The 22,680-nt window shown below is 43.9% G+C and overlaps 1 protein-coding gene across 2 annotated transcripts in view; it reads left to right on the forward strand.

The window, feature by feature from the left end:
* adamts18 (ADAM metallopeptidase with thrombospondin type 1 motif, 18) overlaps positions 1-17,639 on the forward strand; it is a 133,420-nt gene extending 115,781 nt beyond the window's left edge. For both annotated transcript variants that reach the window (XM_017717899.2, XM_017717900.2), the window contains 5 exons: positions 2,549-2,753; positions 8,230-8,424; positions 13,031-13,264; positions 15,046-15,223; positions 16,828-17,639. In XM_017717899.2, the coding sequence (XP_017573388.1) occupies positions 2,549-2,753; positions 8,230-8,424; positions 13,031-13,264; positions 15,046-15,223; positions 16,828-16,946 (931 nt within the window). In that variant the 3' untranslated portion in view covers positions 16,947-17,639. The remainder of the gene's footprint in view (positions 1-2,548; positions 2,754-8,229; positions 8,425-13,030; positions 13,265-15,045; positions 15,224-16,827) is intronic.
* The last annotated feature ends 5,041 nt before the right edge of the window (positions 17,640-22,680 follow it).

Below are 22,680 nucleotides of genomic sequence, written 5' to 3' on the forward strand. Positions count from 1 at the left end.
GCTGTCGTTCCCAATCGCTTCCACTTTGTTATAATCCCACTGACAGTCGACTGTGGAATATTTAGTAGTGAGGAAATTTCACGACTGGACTTGCTGCACAGGTGGCGTCCGATCACGGTACCACGCTGGAATTCACTGAGCTCCTGAGAGCGACCCATTCTTTCACTAATGTCTGTAGAAGCAGTCTGCAGGCCGAGGGGCTCGGCTTTATACACCTGGAACACCTGAATTCAGTGATTTGGATGGGTGACAATACACATGGGAATATAGTGTACATTAGATCATATTCATGTATTCATCCTCAGCCAGTTGGTTTCAATGATTGAAAAGAATGATTCCAAATTTTTGAATCACAGTGTTTATTATAAACCACTCATATTCATACTTTCACTGTAAATGCATGTGCGAACCTGAGTGGTTCAGTGAGGCTTGGCAACCCTTCCAGTCCTCTCAAACTGACAAACGGCTCCAAAACCCAAAAAGCCAGCGCGCTAAAAATTCACCCTTTGTTCCGCCGTGTGACCAGCAGTAGCTCAGGTTTCATCAGATGAGCTGGAATTCGCTCCGCTGTGCCGGGGCGCGTTATTTCGGGTCAGGCGCTGTAGCCGTGCCAGCGGCAGGAATGCGTGTGCAGCCCGTGATCCTCACCGTCCTCCAGACATGCTCTTGGTTTAATTGTATGGCTCGAAATATGCAAGTTATTGGAAGGTTCTGCAGAAATGAGAGTCAAAACAGGAGCCAAGAGCAGCGAGCCTCGCTGACCAGTGACACATTGTCATTTGTGTGGCGAGCAGAGAAAACAAGCCGCTCTGTGCGGCGGCGTCGGTTTCCACCCTCCGTGCAAATTGCAGTTCTCCTCCTTCCAATTTGTGCTGGGCTGTAAAAGAAAATGCAGGCCCATTTCGGTGCGGAGGGAGCGGCGGTCTCTGATAAAAACAGGGTGACCTGTGCCGCGCCGGTGGCCACAGAGCTGCCCGTGCCTGTGATTTGCTGTAATCTCGCTGTAAGCCGTCCACTTAGGTCTATTTTAAAGGCCGCTTTCATGCACGGCCAAGAAAGACGCCCAGATAGGAGAGCGGCCGAGCTGTCTGAGCTCAGAGCCGCTGGGGAGGGACGGGTTCGGGGTGGGGAAGGTCAGTTTTTATCTCTATTTCCACTCAAGATATCTGGAACTGGCGCCTGTTCATGTCAATAAAACTAATCATGCTGATATTAATTTACCCTGTTTTTAAAATGAGCTTAAAATATTAAGTGTTAAAACATAATTATCCCCAGCATGAAGTCAGTCAAAGTCAGTCAAGCCAAATAAAAGGGAATTGTGTCGTATTTACAGTAGGATATACACCAATCAGCCACAACATTATGACCACCTCATTGTCCATCTCATCATCTCCACTTACTGTATAGCTGCACTCTGTAGTTCTACAGTTACAGACTGTAGTCCATCTGTTTCTCTGATACTCTGTTACCCTGTTCTTCAGTGGTCAGGACCCCCATGGACCCTCACAGAGCAGGTACTGTTTGGGTGGTGGGCCATTCTCAGCACTGCAGTAACACTGATGTGGTGGAGGTGTGTTGTGCTGGAACGAGTGGATCAGACACAGCAGTGCTGCAGTGTCTGAGCGGTGTATCCATAATACTGAACTTTATTTTTTGGTGATTTTGTGTATTCAGACTACATTTTTGAGTTGAATTAAGGTATTGAAACGTAGTTTAGTCTGTTGCCATTAGCAACTGTGTTGATTGGCACAGGAGACAGGATTTTATTGGCTCTATCTATTTGCATATAGGGCATGTCTTTCCCCTCGTCTTATGGGCTATGTTATGTTGGGTGTATTCCATTTGATATATTTTGAGTAATGGCCTCGTTTTGCTGTTGTTGGGTATAAGAGCTTGTTCTCATGTTCTCTGTGGTTCTAGACTGACTGGGCACCACAGTGAACTGACTCTACTAAGATCAGCCTAAGTTGAATCAACCTGTAATGAGTTTTAAGTACTGTTCGTTTCGAAGCTTCTCGTTTGTCACAGGCTGGTTTTGTTACTGTGCCCTTTAAGACCAATTTATGGAAATGAGCTCTGTTCGGATTGGCTGTCCTGTATTGTGCTGTACAGTTGGATATATTGTTACTGTCCAAAGAAAAAACAAGCATCTCCAAAACGTTGATTTTTGAGTAAAAAACACTCAAAATATTGAGGACAAAACACATGAATGTATGTATGAATGTATGAATGTATGTATGTATATATGTATGACTGTGTGGATGTATGAAGGTATGTATGTATGTATGAGTGTGTATGTATCTTTTCCTGTTCCTTTTTTAGAGAATGAGAGAGTGGACAATGTGTTAAAAATAATAATAATAATAATAATATGATAATTTTCTGTGTTCTGTCTGGTAGTTGAAGTAATAGAGAGTGGAGTGTATATAGTTATTATTATTATTAATATGATAATTTTCTGTGTTCTGTCTGTTGGAGTGTGAGGCAGAGAGGCACATGTTATCATTATTATTATTAATATGATTATTGTCTGTGTTCTTTGTGTTAGTTGGAGCGTGGGAGAGTGGGGCGCGTGCAGTGTGAGCTGTGGTGGTGGGTGGCAGAGTCGGACTATACGCTGCACGAGGAAGGTGGTCTATCAGCGAGAGGAGGTGGAGTCTCCCTCACACTGCCCCGCCCCCTCACCTGCACACTCTCAGCCCTGCAACACGAACACCTGCCCACCGGAGTGGAGCACTGGAGTCTGGACACAGGTATACACACATACATATATACATATATACATACATACATACATCTCTCTCTCTCTCTCTCTCTCTCTCTCTCTCTCTCTCTCTCTCTCTCTCAGAACAACATCATTATATGATGATAAATTGTTTTGCTGTAATAACAGTGTAATAACAGAGACCGGCTGCTGTAATAAGCTCTGCAGCTGATCTCTTGCCGCCCTCTGCTGGTAGAAATATGAATTTACACACAGACCTATTTGGCATGTAGCACTTCTTTCAGAGAAGAATGTGTCAGCACACATGACTGATTATGTAAATCCCTTAGAGTTAAGCAGGCTGCTTGCTTACTGAGTCCTTAAAGGGGAATTTCATCAATTTTCCAAAATTTGGCAGTTTCATGATAGTTTTGAGAAGGTTTCAGCCTAAAACTGGTATTTTAACATCGATTCATTGCAGAGAAGTACACGCAGGGCTTTGTGAGGCAAAATAGTCCCCAAAGAATTATCATTTTTGCACTATTTTACCATAATCAATATTCTATACATAAAACCCAGAAGACTTGCGTAGGTTCACTGCTGGTTTTGGCTATATGGCTAGATTTGAGTGTCGTCTGGGCTCACATGCTCCTTACTTCACTTAACATCGCTGCAGTGGGAGGAGCTAAACGGCTGTAGGCTGAGTAGGCCAATACATTCAAACGTGTCTGTTTTTGTGACATCACAAAAGTGCTGAATTGAAAATGGGCTGATTTTACAGCTTAGTGTTCATATATGGACTGAAATGCCTGTATGCGTCCACTGTAAACAGTATTTATACATCAAAGTCCTTCATTTAAAATAAGTAAATGGCTTTCCATGGGTTGGATTTAGTTATGATTGTTTTTCTAGCAGTGTTTTTGTTCCTTACAGAAAAAGTTTTTATTTTCTTTCCTCAAAGTTTTTATTTTATTGTTTTTTAAAGTCTTTTATTTTAAAGTCTTTTATTTTATTGTTTGTTTTTATTTTCATTCCTCAAAGTTCTGAACATTGCAGTCGTGTGCAAAAGCTTTAGCCACCCAGGCAGTTTACTGCACAGTTATTGTTTATTTAATCAGTTTTATTTCTTTTCCAATGTGATCAACTCTGCAAATAAGTAGAAACTGTGCACTAAAATTTACCTAGAAATATCATATGTCTGCTTGTTCTCTTGAAAGGGCATATTCTGTGTGCGCGTACTGTTCATTTATGTAAAATTAATATGGAAAAATGTAATTTACATGTGGAGCGTCTTCATATTCTCCTTTATTCTAGCCAAGCTTGCAGTCTTGCACCAAATGTGCTGCCTATTGGATTGAACTGCTCTATATTGTTGACATGACTGATGTCTGTAGTGATTTCTGTTGTTCTCTATGTGTGGGACGACGTTTCGTCTTCATCCGTAGCACAAATGAAGGCGTTTATTTAGCAGCTTGTCCGTGCGAGAGAACTCTCCTCTCATCTCTTTTGTGTGAGATTTGATTTATGGAGCATAATTAGGAAAAACTAAAGCATTAGCATCCGTACAGATCAGCCTGGCCCACCCGGACCGCTGGGACTTTTCTGATGGCTGTTTTTAATTGGTCTCTGTATGATGTATCATAAATCTTTGATGTGCTTTGCATCAACAAATAGCTAATAGGTTCTGGCTGGGGTTAGTTCTCTCCACGATTCAAAAGGGTTGACGAGTTTGTTGATGGCATTCTTCAGAAGTCAGACTGAGTTCATTTGGCTCGTCTCGCTCAGAGAGTTTAAACCGGCTTCTACAAACTGCGGGCTTCAAAACACATTGACCTTCCTGTTTTTAAAGAGAAGAAAAAAAAATACGAACATAAAATGTGCATGAAAATATACGGTTTCCCCCTCAGATTTCAAGTTTGACATTTCTACAGCATGTCAGGACATTCGGTGCTCGTGGTGAGGCAGGGCAGCATTAATACAAGCTAAAAAACAGTGCAAACAAAATAAATAACAAACGCAGGGCGACTCAAAACGATTCATCTGATTTCAAAGCGTCATATTTCTACAACCCTGAGGCACCGAGGAACCAATCACAGTCCAACTGTAAGATGGGGGTTATAGAGTTTCTGACTGGCTTCTTCAGTCTGAGAGGAGCTGAGACCCCTGAGCAGAAAGCGTTCTCCACGTCAATAAGAGTGAATCCGTCAGAACTATGCAGAGGGATTTTCATCAGTGAAGCTCCAGCAGGTGAAGCAGTGAAGCTCCACCCTGGAGCCAGGCCTGGGGGAGGGGCTCGCCAGCGAGCGTCTGGTGGCCGGGTGCCCCCTCCCATCGGTTGCTGAAACTGGCTTTTGGAACTTGGAACGTTACCTCACTGGCAGGGAAGGAGCCTGAGTTGGTGCGCGAGGTTGAGAGATACCGGCTAGATATAGTCGGGCTCACCTCAACACACAGCTTGGGCTCTGGGTCCAATCTCCTTGAGAGGGGCTGGACTTTATTCTTATCTGGAGTTGCCCATGGTGAGAGGCGGCAGGCAGGTGTGGGCTTTCTCATAGCCCCCGACTCTGCACCTGTATTTTGGGGTTTTCCCCGGTGGACGAGAGGGTAGCTTCCCTACACCTTCGGGTTGGGGAACGGGTCCTGACTGCTGTCTGTGCTTATGCACCGAACAGCAGTTCAGAGTACCCAGCCTACTTAGAGTCCTTGGGAAGGGTGCTTGAAAGTGCTCCTCCTGGAGACTCTATTGTCCTACTGGGGGACTTCAACACTCATGTGGGCAATGACAGTGAAACCTGGAGGGGTGTGATTGGGAGGAATGGCCTCTCTGATCTGAACCTGAGTGGTGTTCAGTTTTTGGACTTCTGTGCAAACCACAGTTTGTCCATCACGCACACCATGTTTGAACACAAGGATGTCCATAAGTGCACATGGCACCAGGACACCCTAAGCCGCAGTTCAATAATTGACTTTGTAGTTGTGTCATTCGACTTGCGGCCATGTGTTTTGGACACTCGGGTAAAGAGAGGAGCTGAGCTGTCAACTGATCACCACATGGTGGTGAGTTGGATCAGGTGGTGGGGAAGACGCCGGTCAGACCGGGCAAACCCAAACGTATAGTGAGGGTTTGCTGGGAATGTCTGGCAGAAGAACCTGTCAGATTGATCTTCAACTCACACCTCCGTCAGAACTTTGACCAGATATCGGGGGAGGTGGGGGACATTGACTCAGAATGGGCCATGTTCCGCACCTACATTGTTGAAGCAGCTGAATGTAGCTGTGGCCCAGGTGAGAGACGCCATCAAGCTGAAGAAGGAGTCCTACCGGACATGGTTGGCCTGTGGGACACCAGAGGCAGCTGACAGGTATCGACAGGCCAAGAGATCTGCGGCTTCAGTCGTCACCAAGGCAAAAACCTGGGTTTGGGAGGAGTTTGGTGAGGCCTTGGAAAGTGACTTTAATTCGGCTCCGAAAATATTCTGGCAAACCGTCAGGCGACTCAGAAGGGGAAAGCAGTGTGCCACTAGCACTGTATGTAGTGGAGATTGTGTGCCGCTGACTTCGACTGAGGATGTCATTGGGCGGTGGAAGGAATACTTTGAGGACACGTTCTCCAGTGAGGAGGCAGAGTCTGGAGACACGGGAATAGGCTCGTTCATTACTGAGGCCGAAGTGATTAAGGTAGTTAAAAATCTCCTTGGTGGCCAGGCCCCAGGGGTGGATGAGATCTGTCCCAAGTTCCTCAAGGCTCTGGATGTTGTGGGGCTGTCAGCTGACATGCCTTTTCAACATTGCGTGGACATTGGGGGTGGTGCCACTGCATTGGCAGACTGGGGTGGTGGTGCCTCTTTTTAAAAAAGTGGACCGGAGGGTGTGTTCCAACTACAGGGGAATCACAGTCCTCAGCCTCCCTGGTAAGGTCTATGCAGGGGTACTGGAGAAGAGAGTCCGGCTTATAGTCGAACCTCGGATTCAGGAGGAGCAGTGCGGGTTAGGACCAACTCTGGAACACTGGACCAACTCTTCACGTCTCCAGGATCCTAGAGGGTTCATGCGAGTTTGCCCAACCAGTCCACATGTGTTTTGTGGATCTGGAGAAGGCACTCGACTGTGTTCCCCTTGACTGTATTCTGTGGGAGGTGCTTCGGGAGTACAGGGTACATGGCTCTTTGCTACGAGCCATTCAGGCCCTGTACAAACAAAGCAGGAGTTTGGCTCGCATGGCCAGCAGTAAGTCAGACTCGTTCCCAGTGAGAGTTGGACTCCATCAGGGCTGCCCTTTGTCACCGATTCTATTCATAATTTTTATGGATAGAATTTCTAGGCGCAGTCAAGGGACGGAGGGTGTCCGGTTTGGTGACCTCATGGTTGGTTTGCAGCCGAGTGTGAAGTGGCCGGAATGAGAATCAGTACCTTTAAATCCGAGACCATGGTTCTCAGGCAGAAAAGGGTGGAGAGCTCTCTCACGGTCGGGGATGAGCTCATGCCTCAAGTGGAGGAGTTTAAGTATCTCAGGGTCTTGTTGACGAGTGATGGTACAAGGGAGCGGGAGATTGACAGGTGGATTGGTGCTGGGTCAGCATTGATGCTCTTTACCAGTCTGTTGTGGTAAAGAAAGAGCTGAGCCACAAGGCAAAGCTCTCGATTTACCGGTTGATCTACGTTCCCACCCTCACCTATGGTCATGAGCTTTGGGTAATGACCGAAAGAATGAGATCGGAATACAAGCAGCCGAAATGAGTTTCCTCCGCAGGGTGGCTGGACTCTCCCTTCGAGATAGGGTGAGAAGTTCGGTCATCTGGGAGGGACTCTGAGTAGAGCCGCTGCTTCTTTACGTCGAGAGGAGCCAGTTGAGGTGGTTCAGGCATCTGGTTAGGATGCCTCCTGGACGCCTCCCTCGTGAGGTGTCACAGGCAAGTCCACCCGGGAGGAGACCCCGGGGAAGACCTAGGACACGCTATATTGCCCAGCTGGCCTGGGACTGCCTCGGAATCCCCCCCGGAGAGCTAGTGGAAGTGGCTGGGGAAAGGGAGGTCTGGGCCTCATTGCTTAGGATGCTGCCCCCGCGACCCGAACCCCAGAGAAGCGGAAGATGATGGTGCTGGGTGCTGGATGGATGGAAGCTCCAGCAGCTCAGAGCGTTCGGCGCTGGTTCCACAGCACTGGATGATCTCCAAAATCCCACTGAAAGAGCCGTGAGAGCAGCGACGCCCGACACGCTCAATCCAGTCTGGGATGTGTTTGACTGTGGTGTTGATGTCGTCCGTACAGCTGGAGAAGGTTCAGACTGAGGCTATATAAATAAATTCAGACTATATATATAAATAACCGTTTCCCTCCAGCAAAACACACACGCATGCAGTTATATAATATAATAAATAATATTACCAGTGACAGAGTGAAATGGTGAACTGGTGAAATGGACCATTTTAGTGCATTGGTTCACACTGTGGAGTCACAGTAAAGCTAAATCCCTCTTTCTCTCTCTCTCTCTCTCTCTCTCTCTCTCTCTCTCTCTCTCTGTGCAGTGCTCTAAGACATGTGGGCGTGGCCTCAAGACACGGAGCGTGTTCTGCCGGAGCACTGACCCTGGCGCCCGGGCAGTGGTGGTGCCGGACAGCATGTGTAAAGTCCATCTAAAGCCCAAAGCGCAGGAGACGTGTGTTCTGAGCCGCTGTCCGAAAAACGAGCGACTACAGTGGGTCCCCTCTGCCTGGGGAGAGGTAGGTTCAAGGTTAATTAGGCCAAGGGTCAAACGAAATGATGTATCCTTCATTTTTTTATCTGACATTCATTCATGTGTGACTGGATCACCAGCATTTATTGGAATTAAGCAGTATAATGATACGGTGTAATTATAACAGTACATTACAGCACAAGAAGCTTTTCTGCTTATTGTGGAAATATTATGTGTTCCTTCAGGCCTCTTTTCCGCTGTAGGGCCAAATGGTTGTCAGGGCTCCACTGGGCCGGTTATGGTTTCTTTTCCCATTTGCTGTGCAGCCAAACCAGACTTAACATTCACCACAATGGTTTAACGTTTATTACGTGGGTTGACAGTCATGCACTGCTGTAATTTACCAATCAGCCAACAGCCACGTCATCACATCATCCCACCAAAAGTCCTGCATCCAGAGCAAGGTTAGGTAGCTGTGCTAAGCTGGCCTGAACGTGCTCTGGGTCAAAGGGGTCATATTATGAGTAGAGCTGTGTGGCTTAGCTGTAGCTCACTATCAGAGTATTAAAGATAAGATAATCAGACAACGATCACAACAATGACTAAATATGGAGACACAGAGATGCAGTCGTACGTCCGTTTATGGCAATTAAGACAAACATTATGGCCAAAGTTTTCTTACTCAAGTCGCAGCATTTTGACCAGATCTGTGGCCACCAAAACATTAATACTACAGAGTGAACAGCAGGGGTTTCTGCTCTGTTGTGGCTCCACAGCTGAATCAGATCAGTAGGTAATAATAAAATAATCCTCCTCTACAGTAAAATAAAGCTCTGCTGATCCTTCAACCCAGTTTAACAGTAAATGGTCTTAAACGCTGGAGTTAATGTAGAACTGCTGAATCACCCTTTAACCCTGAAGATCAGCGCAGACGGCTGGTCACCATAGCAACACAAACAACAGTCTCGCCCAGCTAGTAGCTACGAAACGGCAAAGAGAGAGATTTAAGACGAACGTCGATAATTTGGAGATGAATGGTCAGATTTGGGTTTATAATCACTCCAGCTGGTTTCCTGATAGGTTTAATCTGCAGCCAGAAACTGAAACACTAAAAATTCAGCTACACCATTTAAGGTGGAACGGGAAAATTCGAACAAGAAGCTGGCGAATGAGAAGCGACTTCAGTCTCACAGGAAAACTATTGCAACTTGAAACTATTGAAGTTTCTTGCTGGAGTTTCGAGAAAAGCAGCTAAACCTTAAAGCAGAGCAAAGCAGTGAGTCTGAGTTTTGTTTATATTTTCCCTATTTTTGTTTATACATACATTATTTATATATATCTGGTTGTGTATATGTATATATATATATATATATATATATATATATATATATAGAGGTGCAAATGTTGCCAAAACCAAACCAAAACCAAAGCTATGCTGACCACTCAGTGGCTTAAGCTGGACATTTCAGTCTCCGTCTCGAGTTTTTCAGCTCTTCAGTCTTTTGCTGATTCTGCTCGTCCCCCTCACTCTGTTCCCGCTCAGCTCTTTTTAAAGGCGCTCATGCTGCCAGCCAGATCAGCATCAGCTGTTCTCATTAAGGGCAATGTGAGCACCGGAGCCGAGAGGGAACGAGAGCTCGCCCCTCCGCCTCCTCGCTGGTAACTCAGCCGCCTGGGTCGAGGGTAAGGTGTAGTGAAGCGGAGCTCGGGACTTGCTCCTTGCTCTGGTGCCTCTCGTGGTCGGCACCAGCGCCCTCGCCCTCCTCCTCCCGCCATCACTCTCGTGACTTGTATAAGTCCGGAGAGCTCAGGCTTTGCCTTCCACCCCCTCCCCCACTCGCAGGTCTCTCCCCGGCGTGCCCGCCAAGGTTCATTGCCGCTGGGTTTTCGGGCCCCACCTTTCTGCCGGCTCTTGCGGCCGTCATCGCCGGGGCCTGGGGGGCGGGCACATGCCACGATGTCATACACTATACTAATATGTCAGGATGTACTGAGACAGCCAAGACGGTAAAATATACATAAAATGTTGCAGCTGCTAAGGTGGTTCGATTTTTGTTGAAAGGACCAAATGGCTCTTCGTAGTGTTTGGGTCGCGACCCCTGGTCTACTGCTAGACTATCATTAACCATGTTTACCCAGTCCAAGAAGCTTAACAAGCTTTCAGTACATCAGAACACCAGCCACGCACTCCATTCAGTACCAGTAGTTTACAACCATCTGACTGAATATTTTGGCAAGATAAGAATCCGGACCAAGAAGGATCTTGGACAATGAAATGCTATTGAAACTGTAGCTTGCCCACTCGTACAGCACTGTAGCATGTTTGGGGGTTAGCCGGAGAAGCTAGGGGTCAGCAGAGCCTGCAGAACTCGCTGACCATGGACATAGAACAAAACACAACAGTGGGCACTGGCAATACAAACACTAACCTGAGGAAACAGCACCAAAATCCACAAACTATAGGCGTAGGTAGAGACTCCCAGGACACGCAGATGGGCAGACGCAGAAATCGTGGCACCACAAAATGATTTTCATAATTTTAAAGACATTTTTAAGATTTATACTCAAATGCTTGTTTCTATGATACATACAGCTGGTCAAGTTGATGCATGTATGTGCTTATTTTTAAATATCTCCAAAACGGTAACTTTTACAGGAGAAAGAAAAAAAAAACATACTTTATTTTTACTGTAAGTCAGTGGAACCAGACGTCTTTTCAAGTAATTGTGGGTCATTGCTTTTGGTCTATTCATCATAAAATTTATGCACAATGTAAAAGGCAACAGGAATTTTCAGACTATGCCACAACTGGAAAACGCGGAGGAGATACGAGCTGTTTGAGGGAACATCTTGAGTGTGCATCAAGGTGAAGTGGAGACACTTTGAAGCGTTTAAAATAGAAGGTGGATTTAAAATAAGAGTTTGAGTTTGTTTAGCAGAGCCCTGGTCACTGCCTGCTGCGTTATTTCAGACGTTGCTGTTGTTCCACACTGTGTAGAATGGTCAAATAAAAAAGAGGCCTTTATATAATCACAGGCAGCGCATTACTGCGCCTCTGTATCATCCAGGCAGATCAGTATTAGAACAGTCTGAGCTCTGTCTCTGTATCAGCCTCCGTCTAGACTGTCACCGCGTGATTCCCCCGCGCTGCTCTGCTGCTCTCGCCACATCCCTCTTCAAACAAGCACCGTTATTAGCCTGTTGCCATGGAGACACTGGATGACCCTGCCTCCAGCTTTCACTGGGGTGTGTGTGCCTGGGTTTGGGGCGCGAGGGCGATTATGTACAGCTGTACGCTGAAGTTTGGGCAAATTACACTTTCTCATCTTTTCTAAGTGCAAATAAGTTTCTGCCACTTTGTTTATACGTCCATATAAAGCTATTAACATATGTTATTAACAGTGTTTAATCACTATCTGTCTATCTATCTATCTATCTATCTATCTATCTATCTATCTATCTATCTATCTATCTATCTGTCTGTCTGTCTGTCTGTCTGTCTGTCTGTCTATCTATCTATCTATCTATCTATCTATCTATCTATCTATCTATCTGTCTGTCTGTCTGTCTGTCTGTCTGTCTGTCTGTCTATCTCTGTCTGTCTCTCTGTCTTTCTCTATTTGTCTATCTGTCTGTGTCTGTCTGTCTATCTATCTATCTATCTGTCTGTCTTTCTATCTGTCTGTCTGTCTGTCTGTCTCTCTGTCTATCTCTGTCTGTCTGTCTCTCTATCTATCTATCTATCTATCTATCTATCTATCTATCTATCTATCTATCTATCTATCTATCTGTCTGTCTGTCTGTCTGTCTATCTCTGTCTGTCTGTCTGACTCTCTGTCTTTCTCTATTTGTCTATCTGTCTGTGTCTGTCTGTCTATCTATCTATCTGTCTGTCTTTCTATCTGTCTGTCTGTCTGTCTATCTATCTATCTATCTATCTATCTATCTATCTATCTATCTATCTATCTATCTATCTATCTATCTGTCTGTCTCTGTCTGTCTGTCTCTCTGTCTTTCTCTATCTGTCTATCTGTCTGTCTGTCTGTCTCTCTGTCTATCTCTGTCTGTCTGTCTCTCTATCTATCTATCTATCTATCTATCTATCTATCTATCTATCTATCTATCTATCTCTGTCTGTCTGTCTCTCTGTCTTTCTCTATCTGTCTATCTGTCTGTCTGTCTTTCTATCTGTCTGTCTGTCTGTCTGTCTCTCTATCTGTCTGTCTTTCTATCTATCTGTCTTTCTATTTGTCTGTCTGTCTGTCTGTCTGTCTTCTCTCAGACCAAATCCAGGTCTTCCTTTATGTTGTGCAGACTTGTTGATGTAGTTTGGAACACAGGTTGACCTACGTTGGCACGTCTACGTTACCTTAATGAAAACCTGGGCGCAGTGTGAGGCGGATGAGAGACGGTTTCTGGTTGAATTAACAGAATTTGGGTGACTATTGACTTCCAGTGTTTTCTGGCAGTTAGCCTCGTAGCTCCAGTTTAAAACGAAAGAAGCAAAGTGTGTAAACTGAGCGTCTCTGCTAATGTACGACATCTGAAAAGTGGAAAATTGTGCAAGTTTGACCATTCCTGTAAATCGTGGACCTAAATAAGGAATCTGAGTGTATGTGTGGCTCTAACAGCATCTCTCTTTTCGTGTCCAGTGTTCGGTCTCGTGTGGAGGAGGGTTTAGGAGGCGTGAGCTGCGCTGCGGAGAGAGAGACTCCACCGGAGGATTCTCTGAATTCCCCCCGCGGAGGTGCAGGAACGTGCGGAAGCCCCAGACTGAGCTCCAGCAGGCCTGCAATAAAGCCCCCTGCCCTCAGCTCCCCCCACCCAGCCTGGGCAGAGCGGGCAGCGCCATCGGGCTGGGCTGGTACTCCTCACCCTGGCAACAGGTACCATTAACAGCACAGACAAGTCAGTTATCTGTCTGTCTGTCTGTCTGTCTGTCTGACTGTCTGTCTGACTGTCTGTCTGTCTGTCTGTCTGTCTGACTGTCTGTGAAGAATGAAATGTATATTCTTTACCTCAAACCTCACTGCAAAAAAAAAAATCTTCACTGTTAAACTCACAGCACCTCCTAATGAAAGAAGTATGTTAATACAACATGAATACTACAAGACGTTGGAGTAACTTCATCTGAAATATTCCAATTAACTCAAAAATGAATTGCTGAGATAGTAACTCGGTCATTCTGAGTAAGATTGCTTTTTTGAGTGAAGTAACTTTATTTAAATGTATTATATTCACTATTTTTATTTAACTTGGCTGTACATGCGAATACAAACAGGCCAATAATGGGTTGATTTAAAAGACAAAAGAAAAAAAAAATTAAATTAAAAAATTTGGACTTGTGGTTTTTTCCTTACTTTATTTTGATGATTTCATCAAACGGGACCTTTGAGTTGAATCTGTTTAGACTCTCAGCATTACTTGATAAATGTCTGTCCATCATTCCTATTGGCTCTTAGTACCATTCATTTACATATTGGGCGTGTCTCTTCGCCGTCTGTGTAGTTTAGTGCAGCAGTGAATTTAAATGATGACTACTTAATTCATCTGAGTGAGTACAGCTTTAAACATGAGTCCCGAATACTCAATCACTTTAATATCAACAAATCAAATGGACTTAGGACAGTTTACCCAATTTACTGAAGTGTATACAGCAATAAACAAATCGCTGCTGTCAGAAGAAAACCTCGTTTCTCCATTTTTGTTGTCAGTTTTTGACATAATTTGAAAAGGCCTGTTGCCGTTAACATTGTGTGTACTTTTCATGATGAATGGACCAAAAGAAACGGCCCAAAATGACTTGGACAAAATTCTGGTTCCATTGACTTCCTTTAAAAGTAAAATATGTTTTTCTTCTCCTACTTGAAAAGGTCTCATTTTAAGGTACGAGGTTTTTTCTTCTGAAAACAGCGACATGTTTTGTTCACGCTCAGTTCAGGTCATTATTTATGGTCAAATAATTTGAGTTGTTGAACTTCAAACATTCGAGTTAATCAGTTTCCTCAAACCATTTGCGTCGACCTATTGGCCTTTCGTGTTGGTTAATTAAATGCAGTCAATATGTCTGATGATGACAATGTGGAAAAATTACTATTCGATATTTTCAGCCTGTTTCTGGAACTTTTGGATCTCATTTCGAAAGTCTTACGTAAAAAGTCAAATGGTCCCACTGCACCAGCAGGTACTTTTACTTCCTTCCAAAAATATTCCAAAAAAGAATACGTTTTATCTCTAGATAAAATCGCCTAAAACTAGAACAATGTCTAAAAGTTGCAGTAAAGATGGTTGAAGTGAAGACCAAACCAAAAGGCCAAGACAAGACAACTGAACGTGTGGTTTAATCTTAAAGGTTCAGCCGAAAGGCAAACGTAATTAATTAATCAGAGAAGACGTGTTTGGTGTCTTCAGGTTGCTTTAGCACTGGAGCTATGAGGCTAATGTAGGCCGAGTAATGAAAGCTTATAACCCCCAATTAACCCACAATGCTAACTGTATGCAAAAGACGCCCTGTTGTCTATAAACATGGACACAGTTCAGACGTCTGTAGATGCTGCTAGTGTTTTTGGCTGTGTGATGCATTTTAGTCCATGCAAGTAGACAAGCTCCACACGGTCTGAGGTGAATCAGTGTCCGTCAGGTTAACCTGTGTGTGTGTGTGTTGCAGTGTACAGTGTCGTGTGGAGGAGGCGTGCAGACCCGCAGCGTCCAGTGCCTCAGGCATGGCCGTCCTGCGGCCGGGTGTTTACCCCAGCACAGACCCCTCAGCTCCCGAGCCTGCAACACACACTTCTGCCCCGCCCCCGGCCCTGCCCACGGCCCTGCCCACAGTCCTGCTCTTAAAGGTACAGGTCTCATCATATACATGCACACTCACACTCACACCATCACACATGGTCATTTAATCTGGACCGGCCTAAAACATTCATGAGAATCAGCTTTAGCTTAGATGAGATAAAAGAAATTAGTCTTGTACTCATGGGTTTATTCTCAAAGTTTGACAGAGGTGCCAGTCGTGGCCCAAATTAAAGCTAGGGAACAAAAGCTATATATACACTCTACATGTATATAATCTGCACTCAGCGGCCACTTTTGGTTGGTGATTCGAGTTCCTGTTGCCTTTCTATCATCTGGAACCAGTCTGCCCGTTCTCCTCTGACCTCTCACATCAACAAGGCATTTTCGTCCACACAACTGACCGCTCACTGGATATTTCCTCTTTTTCGGACCGTTCTCTGTAAACCCTAGAGATGGTTGTGCGTGAAAATCCCAGCAGATCAGCAGTTTCTGAAATACTCAGACCAGCCCGTCTGGCACCAACAACCACGCCACGTTCAAAGTCCCTTAAATCCCCTTTCTTCCCCGTTCTGATGCTCGGTCTGCACTTCAGCAGGTCGTCTTGACCACCTCTACAGGCCTAAATGCAGTGAGCTGCGGCCGTGTGATTGGCTGATTAGCTACTTGTGTTAACAAGCAACTGAACACCTAATAAAGTGGCCGGTGAATGAATCTATCTATCTATCTATCTATCTATCTATATATATATATATATATATATATATATATATATATATATATATACAGACACATATACATACAGGGTGAGTTTTTTTATTTTATTTTTTATTTTATGTACTTTTATTTCTGGGGTCATCTCAAAACAAACTGTGTGTGCTGAGAAAACTTTCCAGGAGAAGAGAAAAACCTACTTCGCTTTTAATGGATGTCAATGGAACCAGATTTTTTTCCAAGTAATTTTGGGCACTTTTGTTTGTTCTAATTTTCATGAAATTGACACACAATGTAAAGAACAACAGACATTTTCAAATCATCTCAAAAACGATCCAAGCTTTTGTTTCCGACAGCAGTGATATGCGTACATGCACTGACCGGTCATAACAATAAAATCACCTGCCATTGACCATGTAGTTTCACTCTGTAGTTCTGTAGTGTAGTATATATATTTATATATAGTTATAGTATATTTATATATATATATATATAGTTCTGATATTTATTTGTATTTGTCCACTCATCATGACATTTTGACATGGTGTAAATGGCAAACAATAAAAAACACATTTTCTACAGTATTAATTTATAAACAATACTGTAGTTTTTCCAGTTTTATCGACACGTAAAATACGTGACATTCTGATTTTATCACCTCTGTGTTACTGATGCTGTTTGGCTTTCTGGACGCAAATAACATTTCTATATCTCCTATATCTTCATACTAAACCTGCAAAAGTGATCAAAACCTGCATGTTACAATCATTTTATCCATTTATCTCCAAACAAATTGGCTTTTTGTTACTGAAAATCCATCCGGGTCACTCTATCCAAACTAATGTACATGTACCAGAAAGTGTACCTGTATCTATAGATGTCATTTTGTAAATGATGTTAAAGCCACTGTAACACACCACTGTTCCTTTTTCCCCTCCAGGAGAGCAGAACTGTATTGATTACTATGGCTGGTGTCACCTGGTGCCCCAACACGGCGTGTGCAACCACAAATTTTACGGCGAACAGTGCTGCAAGTCATGTTCAGCCAATAAGCTTTAGAGCTGGAGGACTACATTTCCCATGAGCCCCCTCACTGACTCTTTCTGGCTGGGAAATAAAAGCCTACAGATACCCCGAGGGCCCAAACTGGATATTTTGGGGGGGGAAGTGCAGAGAAAATGAAAGCTGGAGGCGCGGAGCCCTCGTTGTTCCTGGAGTACTTGATTGCAGAACACTTTGGAGGAAAAAATGGACTCGTGTTTTTGCCAAAACTGTGTTCAAGAGAGGCTCTGCAGGTTTGGGAACTACCGCGCAACTGGAAATTCAGTGCTGTAAAACAGCCACGCCTGTCTCTGTACAGCTTTTTGTGTGGAAATCATGGTTAAAAGATCAGTATTTTCTAAGCCATCCAGTTCCACGAGCTATGGATCAGTTCATTTATATATTGTGTACATTTCGGAGTCCCTTTAAATTATTCTGGTTAAATTGTGACTGTGCATGTCTATTGTACTGTAGATTTGACCTTTGCACCTTGTTTTGTTTGTGTGACCTCTTCATAAACACCATCAGAAGATACTTTACAGTCAATATTTTTACATCGTTTTAAAGTCATTCTGCCTGTTTTATTTGTTCGCGTCTGTGTACTGGTGCTGTTTCCACGTTAGGATGTGCTATTAATGTTCACATTCCCTATCCATCGATGGTGCAGGCTTCTGTTTTTGTGGAAATAAACCTCAAATCTTTCATCTTAAAGATATTATAGACATAAACTGCACCGTTTGTTTGAATGCTGTGTGGTGTGTTTACCTCTTTTTACGCTTTTTCCATTTAAAATCCCCAGTTAAGAAAATTCTCCATCATTGCAGAGACTCAAACGTTAATTTATACCTACATATAATCCTCCGTAAGTCACTCATAACACATTACACTCTTCCTTTTTCCCAGCTCCTCTCTTCACTCATCCTCCCCCTCTCTCTCCATTCTCCCTCATTCTACTTTCTCACAATCTCTGCGCATTTCTCTCTCTTCTCTCTCTCTCCTTTTTTTGTGTGATCCTCATTTCACATGGCCCATAACCCCACACCCCGATTAGTTTAATGCATTTTGATTTTTTTTTTATTTCATAGCTCACAAAATAATCAATAGTTCACATTGAAGTCACATCATCATCTTGTTATGTAAGTAATGTTATCACATAAAATCAGAACCACTCACAGGCCTTTGAGGGGTCGAAGGTATCAGAGGCCCCAAAAGCACCATGACAATAACAACCACTCCATCTCTAGGTCCCAAAAGTGCTCGGTTTATTAAAGCCACACGCATATTTACGCTCGCGAGAACAAAAAAATCAATTAAAGGAACTTAAAGAGTGGAAGAGGAACCTCTTGGATATGAGATCAGCTTCAGACAGTTATTCTAGCCTCATGGGAAAAGGAGCTATCAAAGATCTGTAAGTCTGGGCCCAAGAAGCCACACCGAACTCCCACCAACCAGAACTAACCTCCCAAATCCTTTTAAGTGCTTGGCCCCACCCATCTAGGATCTGGGCCAACCCATGTCTATACTCTGGGTGACAAGAGCTTAGAATTAAAGGCATAATCGTAATCATACACTGTCACAGTCACGTTCACTCTACTTACAAAGATACGGTTATACATGGATGTCATGGTACCATTCGATTTTCCAACTAGATCAGCTTTTATCTGTACACAGCTGGCTCTTCACAGCCCCCCCACCCCCTCCTGTATCACAAAGGGCTCTTCTGGAACCAGTAAGGAACGAGCTCACCTGGGCTCCCACTCCTATAGAGGCCTCTCATCAGGTGAGTAACATTTAGTCTTTACAATGTCCTTTACTCTTAAACATGTTACTGCGATAGCGTTTACTAGTCTGTTTAAGGTGAGGCGCTTTGAAACCGTCCAGTGATGCGCCGGGGCTATCTGACATCATCACAGCTGCACTTAGAGAGGCTATTTCTAAAGAAATATTCAGGCACAACATAAAAAAAAGCAAACTATGCTGCAAAATGAGCTTTTACAATAAAAAGCAACAAAATATGGCCCAACAAAAAGTTAGTTCAACTTATAAGGATATCCCTGTCGTCAGAACAAAACCTCGTATCTCCGTTTTTGTTGATTTTCAGTTTTTGGCATGATTTGAAAAAGCCTGTTGTCATTTACTGTAGTCTGTAAATTTCATGATGAATGGACTAAAAGAAATGACCCAAAATGACTCGGAAAGACGTCTGGTTCCATTGACTTCCACTAAAAGTAAAGTAGGTTTTTTTCCTTCTCCTGTGAAGTTACCGTTTTGGAGATACGAGGTTTTGTTCTGACAGCAGTGATCATTAAAATAACAATTAAATAAATAGTAGAAATAAAATGTGAAAACCACAGGATGTCTCACATTTCATCAAGGGCTCATTAGAGCAGCCACATATGCCATCGCTCTGGTGAAGGTCTCTCTGCCGGTTGGAGGGGCGTCAGTGGCCACTTTTCCCTTGTAGAGCCATTCTGAGCAGTTACGAGTGGCTACCTGCTTACAGCCCAGTACCTAAACACTCTGTCCACCACAAAACACGTTTGATTCCAGCTGTCACTCCAACACGGGACTCTCAGCGTGCCCTCAGATTATTTATCCTCTAACCGGCCGGTCTTTGAGCACCAGTTGCTGAAACTGAACCTGTGCTGCAGTGGGAGGCCTTGTGCACTCATGTTCCCTTAGCCCACCAGGCTATAGCTTAAAACACTACAGTACAGGCTCCATTTCAGCTTTCTGTCACTCTAACAACAATCAGTCCACTTTGCACTCACTTATTATATTTTATCATCTGTGCTTTGAAAGCAGAGCACCAGTTAATCTAACTGAAACTGTACTCTGGTGTTTTGGGACCTCAGGAAGCCAGAAAAACCAGCAAAGAACAGTATTGTTGGTCAAAACCAGCATAGTATGAGCACAATAGCTCAATCAGAATAGAATATGCTCATGTGTACACCTCCGTCTGAATAGTCTAGAACGATAGAGGCCTTTCAGAATACAGTGTCTATCTGATTAAATGAGGTAATCCTGTAAATAATCCGTAAAACAGCAGAATAATATCCGTGTAAACGTCTGTATCTGATTACATTCCCTATCGGAAAGTCCGTTCTGCCTGTGTGTCGCGTCACAGTGAGAGTTTATACCGTTCAACACGGCGGAGCAGAAACTGGTCTGCAGAGGAGACGAAGTTCATGCTCTGATCTTTAAAAGACGGCGGTGGGACGGACGTCCAGCTTATGTGTCTCAGAACACGACGTCTTCCTCTCGGCCTTCTTTAATAAAGACATGTGAAGGACGTTTTCCTGAGTCTGACGTCATTTTAAAGCTGTTAAAAACACAAGCACTGCTCACTGCTGCTCATCTCACTCTGACTGGACTGACATGATGCTGGTTGTCATGGTAACATTTACACCAAGCAGTGCTCTATGCTTTGGATCTGATTACTTGTAGTGAGCATGTAAACGGAGATTCTCCATCAGGTTGTTGAGTAGAGTGAGAATAAACACCTCTGTCTTCATCTGTAATCATAATGTATTTAATTAAATTGGTAGCTTTAAATCTCAGCGTGTGGCTGTTTGTGTGACATAATCAGCTTCTATGCCAAACGTCAACAATCTGGTCATCACTCAGCTCACTTGCAAAGAACGTCTGGAATGAGAGAAGAGAGTGATGTGCGTGATCTGATGTGTCGGTTAAACGTATATACTGTCTTCATTTGCTTCATATGACACATTCTGTTTGATGCAAATTAGCAAAAAAAATGTTTTGTCTATTCAGAGGTTTTTAAAAATTGAAAAAATGCAATTTTTCATGTCATCAGTTCTGTCACATGTACTGTGCTTAAACCTTTAGCAGAGTTGATCACTGTAATGGTCTTCTTACTGAACTTCCTGAGAGTTTGTCCTTTACAGCTCGTACAAAACGCAGCAGCATCCTAACAAAAACAGAGCTCAGATCAGCTGTACTGACTGACTGTATCCTTCAGGATAGACTTTAAAGCTCTGCTACCAGTTTTACAGGCTCTAAATGATCTTAAAGCACCACTTACATCACAGAGTGTGGGTCTGTTTATGATCTCAGATCTGCAGATACTGACCTTCTACAAAAACTGTAACAGAGAAAACAACGGGAGACTCGTTCAGTTCTTCTGCTTCTAATCTGTGGAGCTCAGTTCAGTGTTAATTAGACTGTCGAGCTCAGAGCTCATCTTTAATAAACATCTGAAGACACGTCTCTTTAACTCAGAGCTTCAGTAAACTCTACGTCTCGTGGTTTTTATCTTCATCTTCTGTCTTTAAAGCACTTTGAGCTGCCACCAGCATGAAAAGTATGATATAAATAAAAGTATGATTATTATTATTATCATATTATTGTTATTAGTATGTCCCCAGTGTTCTGGTCATAAACCACACCACTGTTGATAATATAGGCTTTGTGGAGTCTCTGCTGATTCCCTCCTGCTCTGTGCTCTGTAACCTCTTACGTTTCTCTTTTGTCTGTCTCTGTATGAGAACAGCGTGGAGGGCAGGTTATTTTGGTGGGATTAAAGCCGTCAGACTGGGTTTAGGTAGAGGGATGTGTGTGTTGGGGGTGGGAGATGGGGGGGGGGGGTCTCAGGCGGCAGCCTCATTTGTAGCTGTCAGGCTGTGTTGGCCTTTTCTCACTAATGTAAAGATGGCAGAGAGAGAGAGAGAGAGAGAGAGAGAGAGAGAGAGAGATTATCATCTCAGACAGACTGACAGCTGCTCGCTCACCCTTCTTGGGCTTGCTGGAGTTTGACTGGGTGGCCTTAACCTGCTATCTGGAATTCATTCTCTCTCTCTCTCTCTCTCTCTCTCTCTCTCTCTCTCTCTCTCTCTCTCTCTCTCTCTCTCTCTCTCTCACTCTCACTCTCACTCTCTCTCTCTCTCTCTCTCTCTCACTCTCTCTCACTCTCACTCTCACTCTCACTCTCTCTCTCTCACTCTCTCTCACTCTCTCTCTCTCTCTCTCTCACTCTTTCTCTCTCTCTCTCTCTCTCTCTCTCACTCTCTCTCTCTCTCTCTCTCTCTCTCTCTCTCTCTCTCTCTCTCTCACTCTCTCACTCTCTCTTTCTTGCTCACTCACTTTATCTATCTCTCTACTCCCCCTCTCTCTTTCTTCTCTTCCTCCTTCGTCTATCTTTCTTGGTGTTTTGCATTGAAATGATGAATGGAAACTGAATTTAAACTGTGCCTCAAATTTTAACAGCGAGTTTAAAATCACAAATAAAATCAGCAGATTTGCTGAGGTGGAAATGATTTAAGCTGTTGTGCAGTTTCTTTCAGACCTGGTAATTCATTCCTGTCCTCTGTGGGGGACGAGAGTCCGGAAAGGATATTCCGAAAACCATATAAGCTACAGTGTTGAAACCTGGTGTGCCGTGCAGAGACTTCCTGGCCTTTCAGTGATGGATCATTGGTTGAGGTGAGTCATTTGCAGCAGGAGTTCTGCCTGGCTTCCATCTCCGCAACCACACTTTATGGGAGCAAGAGAAGTAATCGAAAAAATCTGGATTCATGATGTTTCTAAAGCCCATAGCTGAAACGTTTTGGCTCATTTTCAGAGCAATTGTTTTTTTATTGATATGCATAAACGTTTAACCGCCTAACAGTAGACTGGACACTGGGCCAAACTGATGCCAGCCTTACACCAAGCGACTTTTCAAGTGATTCCACTGTCACAGACATACCCATGTCGGAATAATATCATGAGTCTTTTTAGAGTCGCATCATCT

Source organism: Pygocentrus nattereri, chromosome 25 (genome assembly GCF_015220715.1).
Source record: "Pygocentrus nattereri isolate fPygNat1 chromosome 25, fPygNat1.pri, whole genome shotgun sequence".
NCBI classification, from domain to species: domain Eukaryota; kingdom Metazoa; phylum Chordata; class Actinopteri; order Characiformes; family Serrasalmidae; genus Pygocentrus; species Pygocentrus nattereri.